Here is a 6,768-nt window from a genome sequence, read left to right as displayed (position 1 = left end):
CCCCTAACATTCTGTGATTCTGTGATTTGCATGTTGTCATCACTGCATTCTGATGCCTATATTCTTCTCCCCTTTAAAAAAATGCATCTGGTCTTTGCACACTTTGTCTGTGGCTGTATCTCCGTGCCTTATTTTTATAGAGAGAGATAGTCATGCTCTTTACCCATGGCATATTATAGAGATACACATTAAGGACTGTGAAGTCATCTGATGCTATATTAATTCAAAATTTAAGCATTTTAAATAATAGGTTCTATTAGTCTCTGAGACCAAACTGCATTTCTTTAAAAAGAATTACTGCATTTCTTTAAAAAGAATTTTGATTGTAAAGTCAGTGAAGTAAAAACCCACTATACCCCTCAGAGATACCTAAAGTACACTTCAAGGATGAGGGAGGAAGGCCTTTTTAGGGCATTGCAGAAGCATGACCCTAGCTTGCTAGAGATTTATCCTGGTGGAGCTGCCTTTGCTGACTCTTGTGTGGCAGACCTCAGCAATGCTAGTTGCCAGGCCTTTGCAGGTAGTTTTTTGTGGAACGCTAGCACAGGCTTCCAAGGTGTGATGGGAGCTGTGTTGCAGTCTGTATCGAGCCACCTCCATTCGCAAAAACATTACCGGCTCCAATTCTTACCAGAACCAACAGTTGTGTTAGGAAGTCCCGCTCCTTTACAAATGGCTGACTTAGTTTATGGCAACAAAAGGGGAGCTGGCGTGGCCTCAGCCTGCTCCCAGGCAGGTCGGGGAGGATGTGTCAGCAGCATGCCAAATCGTACAAGTGACAATGAGCAAAGAGGGCTCCTAGGTTATGCAATCGTATCGCATCATTTTATCTTACGCGACAGTGGGTATTGCAGCATCTCATCTTTTGCAGGTCACAGAAAACAATAAAACAAAGCAACAAACAAACCATAATTCAATATCAATATGTATATTTCAGTAAATATTGTGATGGTTCTTCCAATTGTTTGGCAACAACTATAACCTCATCTTATGGGTTATGTTTTCTTCAAAGTTGAAGTTCATTTAAACCTTTATGAAAATAATATATTAATCATTTGATTGCTGAACATTGACTTTTTACTTGCCATTCTTGTACTTTAGCCATGAAGCTTAGCATGGAACAGGCTGTTTCTCTAAAGTCAAACAGTCTCTTCCCATTTCAACCTTCTGGTCTGAGAATGAGTTATATGTCCTTACCAGAACTAAACTCGTCGTGGGGAGAAATGGGAGAGGAAAAAAAAGTTATACTCGGAATCTTAAACTGAATCTCTTTTGTGCAGAGGAGGGCACAGGAAACCTCAGAGACTGGATTTTTAATAGGGATTTTGACACTTGTTTAGTTTGCATCTCTTCTGATACTTTCACCAAACAGGCTTGCTATATCATTGCAAAGTAATTTAAAAAGAGTAACAGTGGGGAGTAAAACTTCAGTCTGAACTGTGGTTCCACCATCTCCATGTAATTAAAATGTAGATAAAAGAGTAACCAGGGTAAAAACATGGGCCATGCTCCTCTGGTTCCTGAATTTTATCATGTGATCTAGTCAGATCCCTTCTTGCAGCCTAGTTTCCCCATCCCAACTCCAAAGTCATTTCACTTGGCTACGCCTGCACCTGGTGAGGTGACTCCTCCAGGCTCTCCCTCTTGCTCCACGCTTACAGCAAAACCTAAATGGTAGAGGATATTTTCTAGTGCACTCGCTTAGATATTGCTGCTTTGGAGATTTTTAGAAGTGGTAAATCAAAAGCTTGGCCTCAGAAATAAAACTGGTAACAGTACGCTCTTTTTTTTTCGCTCTTCCACGGAAGATTATTTTGCTGTGGCTCTGAGAGCCTATTTATCCTCTCAGGCTATGCCTGCACATGCCGTGCAGCTTGTTCGCTGTATGTGGACCCAAACTGAAAAATAGTAATTAAGCAACCTGGATAAAGTATTGCATTATTGCTATTGACAGTTTTGGAGAGGTGACAGAGTTAAGTGTTTTTTTCTGAGGAAATTTTGATATATCTGCTCTAGAAGAAAAAAAAAAGGCAAAAAAATCTATACTTCCATTGATTATTAAGATTTTCATCATCAGCTACTGCTGAGCACTCGTATTTTGGGTGCATTTTGTGGGACAAGGTCTTATTTCTGGCTAGGTTATGGCCAGATGTTGGTTATTGCTTTCTTTTCTTTCTCCCCCTCTATTTCCATCTTTTTACATGCAGGGAGAAATTTGAGGGACTGAAATATGTTAATGAGGCAAAGCATCTATTGGTGATCTACTTAAATTGTTAGTAATTCTCATTTCTTACTATAAAAGTGATTCTGTTTAGAAAGAAAAGCTGGTAAGTGTTATCAAAGGTGATTCCTTCCACTGAAATTCAGTAAGCCGTATCATTGTGCCATCTCTGTTGATTTAATAAAAATTATTGTTTAATTGAAGTCATGTTGCTACTTCTGTGTAAACCATTTATGCCTGTTCTGGAATATCATAAATACCATACTCTCTCAGTCTGCAGACTTAGAACTATGTTAACAGTTACCTAATGTGATGTTTGTACGTGCGCTGTTGCTCACTATTGGACAGCATCAGTCCTTGAAAAGGCTGTCAAAAATTTATCTAAGTGATACAGGGTAATATATCTGGGCTATAGTGCTTTGCAGTAAATCAGCTGATACGTCAACAGTTGGGGAGTTTGGTAAATCAGTTCAGCCAAGTGAGCCAGGTTAATGTAAGGATTTTAGATACTTTGCTAGGCAGTGAAAGCTGAGCCAGAACTGTGTTACAGGATGATCATACCAGCAGCTTCTCCAGAGTCCTGAAGACTTTGTAATGAACAGCAGCACGACTGAAGTACAATTAGGGCATTTGCCTATGTCCTCAGGCTGGTCCAAGAAGCATCTATACTTGTAAAAAGCAGACAATGCCTTCTACCTAGTGATGGCAGTATTCTGCAGGTTCAAGCAGAAATTAAATTTTCCTCTGGAAATTTTATATAAATATCATAGAACTTTTTCTATGGAAAAAATTCCACAATCCAAAATAAAACAAAATATACATTTCTGCATCAAAATGTGATTTTTCCCTGCCAAAAATTTATGCCTTGGCATTCTAGCTTAACATTATCTTCAGGGATATCGCTTTTTAAATAGCGGGACTAATGATTCCTTCCCAATAAACATTTCACGTGCCATCACATCTTTCTGCAGCATGCAGGCAGGTGGGTAGTGGTGAGTAGGGGCAGCTTCCCAGCTCTTGACAAGGACAGTGAAGGAAGCACTTGGTAGCAGGACACTGGATACGGAAGGTAAAAAGAAGAGGCTATATGGGAAACAAAGGCATAAGCATGTGACGAGATGGGCAAGTGCTGGTCAAGAAGCAACATGGCAGTCCTGAGAAGTGGTCAGGGCCAGCTGGGAAAGACTCAAGAAGAGGTCGACACAAACTTCGGCACTCCCATCGCCTACTGGTATCACCAGGAAAGGCTCAGTCCCTCACCAGCCTCTGCCTTTCTCTCCGAAGCTAATGGTACTAATGGGAGTCACAGCTGGCACACAGGGATTGAATTTCTCAGCTGTTTTCCTACATAGGTGTGCTCAACTGCGTTGCCCACCTTGAATTTTAAACAAAAATTTGTAGCTCCAACTCCTCCACCACATAAGTTGCTCAACAAATAGTTTTAATGAATAAATCTGCAAAAATAATGAGAGATTTTTGGATAAATTGCAAACAGAGAGAGGCAGCTTTCTCTGCTTATTAATCTATATGTTATAAATCACTTCTAGCTGCTGTTATAAAAAAATCTAGCTTGTCTGATGGAAATTCATGTTCCACACCTTTTTTGGCGACACAGGAACAAGCTATATTTTTACTTATTAAATTCGAACTCCATTGTAATTTTGTTTTCCAGAAAGCTTTGCTGTAAATTAATCATCAGAAGAATTGCTGGGCTGCTTTGTTTTAAACCAATCTAAGGAGTACTCCAAGGCTTTTTTAAAGCTGTGCTTTTTTTAGAGCATACTGTAGATTCAGATCACTAAAGAAATATTTACTAAAAATATTAAAAAAAACCCATTTGTTTCCTTCTCTCAAAATAAAACAAACTCCTGCCACATCTTCACAAGGGCTCCACACCCCAGTGAGCAGCAGCCATAGCTTGCCTCTTCCCTTGCACCTCCATAAAGGGTTTTCACGTGCACAGTAACAAACAGGGTGACTTTGCATGTGCCAATATCTAGCATCTCTGTCAGCACCAGGTAATGCTGTTCAGATACGTTTCACAAATTGTGCTGGAAATCACACAAGAAGGAGCAGAAGCACAGGGCCATCACCCATGGGGAACTAAAAGCAAAGACCCATGCAAATGCCAGCTCGAGCCAAGCTGTCAAGCCATGCCAGTCCAGGCAGTTTTATGACACATTTTTTTCCAGCTGTGTGCTAGGGGTTTGATAGCAAAAAATGCCACACCGATGTTCATATCTTCAATGCACTGCTCGCCACTGACAGGAGGAGGTATTGCCACCTGGACATCTCCTTTGCTTGAGAGAACAAGCACTTTCTGCTTCTCCAGTTTCTAGACTCTGACATGGCAAATTGTGGGGTTTTTTTTCTCCTTTTCTTTTAAATTAGTCTTATTTAACACAGGATTTTGCTGGATTACTAAAAGCAATTGCATTTAGTGATAGTTATATTCCATTTTCCAATAAATTTTAAGTAAAGTATGCAACTAAGCATTTTAAAACATGAAACTGTAACAAAAATTTTAATTGCAACAGAAAAACTCTTGCCTGCCTACACATTGTATTTGTTTAATGTCGATTTCTGTTCCTGTAGTAGTGAAATGCCACATCCATATTTAAAATCTGAAGTATTGACAAAATCTTCTGAGCACATAAAGCTGTTCTGGCAAAATAAAAGAGTGCCTGCTGTGCTGCAGCAACGAAAATGAAACAGCTCATCAATTTACCAAAAATCTGCCTACAGACAAGGCGTTTTCCAGCTTTCAGGAAACCTGATGCTTTTCTCACATGGGGAGAAACCTTCACCATGCCGAAGTCAAGTAAGAAACCTCTGCTGATTTCAATGGGGCTAACTGCTACGAGGCTGACAGGGCTATCATTATGCTTTAAAATTAAGCTTATGCACATGCATTCACAAATAGGAATCATAACAGCAGATAGGCTTAATGCAATTGGTATAAGAGAAGCAAAAAATCCAGAAAGAATATGCTGCAGTTCAAGATTACTATGTTACTCACAAAAAAATCTAATTTTAATAGGTCAAACCTTTAAACATTATTTTTAGCTTAGCATGTCAAAATCTCACGTTTCTTCAGCTGTCACAGAGAACTGTTAGAAATGGAGACAGAATCTGCCGACTGAATGAAAGTGTGGTTTCTCAGAGACTGAATAAGTATTTAAAATTACTCCTAAATGATTAATTACCCACTTACAAGCATAAACAAACCTTTGGCCTCATAGCATCCCTGTAATCTTTCAGAGTTTAAAAACAAAAGGTTTCTGGTATCTGTAATTACTTACCAAAATAAAAAACTTTTTTTGTGTGGTAGTTTTGTTTGTAAATGTTTTATTTTTAAAAAAAATCTTCTAATGCTATTAGTCAATACATGTTTAATAATACTTATTAAAGTATCATGTAGTAGTAGGTATTTTGGATTCAGGAATGTAATGGTTTTAATCAAATCATCAGAGCTCTGTTCTGCTCCTGTCTCTTCTAAACTGTATTTTTTTCCCAGAATTTAAAAAAACTCATTCTTTGTCAAGGTACGTCATCCTTAAGGCCTTGCTAACTTTTTAGTAATTGAACCAAAACAAAGAGAGAGCTCAGCTTTCTTGATCTGAAGACCACGTTGCTCTTGAGCTTAAAAAGGTGCTTGCAGTTTTCAAGCAGTTAGTGGCAAATCAGCAAGAAAGAAATCAGAGGAGAAGAAGGGGCACTTGGAAATAAAAACAGTAAAGTGCACAGATACACTGTCCGAAATTGTATTAATCTGATCCAAAGAACTTGCTCGACTGTGGATATTTAATACAATTTGGCTTGCATGGAACATACAATCACGATCGGACAGAAAGGATTTTCTTTTTCTTCCTGAAGTCATTTACAGGATTTATAGAATTCAATTTTCAAGGGTAACATATTGCAGCTCTTTGGATATTGATCGGTTTCCTAAGTCCACAATGAGGTGGAGAAGGGGGGAAGCTGTGGAGGGTTGCAAGATGTCCCCTTGCCTTCTCTGTTCTGTCTAGATGTCGGTACTCTCCAGTTCCCCATCCTCCAGCCCTAATGCAGTGTGCGACCTAGAAATCATAAAGAGTTTCTCTTTATTTGTGTACTGTCTTTGTGTTTGCTGAGATTGCACCCCTGTTTGTTCTCTGCTGGTGGCCTTGAGGGGGTCCAAATTTCCGACTGGCTCCTCCTCACAGTCCTGGATTTTAGTGGCTGGGGTGTTGGCAACTGACTCCAAGGAGGTGCCTGCCTCCTCCAGGTGGCTGTAGCCCTTATTGCTGCTTGAAGGCTCAGACTGGGAGCTCTGGGAGTCTGTCCTGGTGACAGCAGGAGGAGTTGAGGGGGGGGACCCCTCAAGATCCAGAGATTTGGAGAAGCTAGAAGATGCCTCTACCAAGAGGCTGGAGTCCAGGCCCCTGCTGACAGCTGGGGACTGAAGTGACTCAGGGAAAAGGGGACACCTGGCATCGGGCAAGCAGCTCGTGCTCTGCCGCCTGAGAACCAGCTTGTGCTTCCTTGTCCCACAGCCTCCCTTGATG

At 40.2% G+C, this 6,768-nt stretch overlaps 1 protein-coding gene across 1 annotated transcript in view; it reads right to left on the bottom strand.

Annotated features, from left to right (window-relative positions):
• Window positions 1-5,542: 5,542 nt before the first annotated feature.
• LOC104277423 (transmembrane protein 200C-like) overlaps window positions 5,543-6,768 on the bottom strand; it is a 3,909-nt gene continuing 2,683 nt past the window's right edge. Inside the window, exon 6 of the mRNA XM_009874050.1 lies at window positions 5,543-6,761. Coding sequence (XP_009872352.1) covers window positions 6,246-6,761 — 516 coding nt within the window. The 3' untranslated portion in view covers window positions 5,543-6,245. The remainder of the gene's footprint in view (window positions 6,762-6,768) is intronic.

The sequence above is a fragment of the Apaloderma vittatum genome, unplaced genomic scaffold (genome assembly GCF_000703405.1).
Source record: "Apaloderma vittatum isolate BGI_N311 unplaced genomic scaffold, ASM70340v1 scaffold29537, whole genome shotgun sequence".
Taxonomy (NCBI): Eukaryota; Metazoa; Chordata; class Aves; order Trogoniformes; family Trogonidae; genus Apaloderma; species Apaloderma vittatum.
Note: the sequence above shows the minus strand (reverse complement) of the source record. Positions and strands in the feature narration are given on the sequence as shown.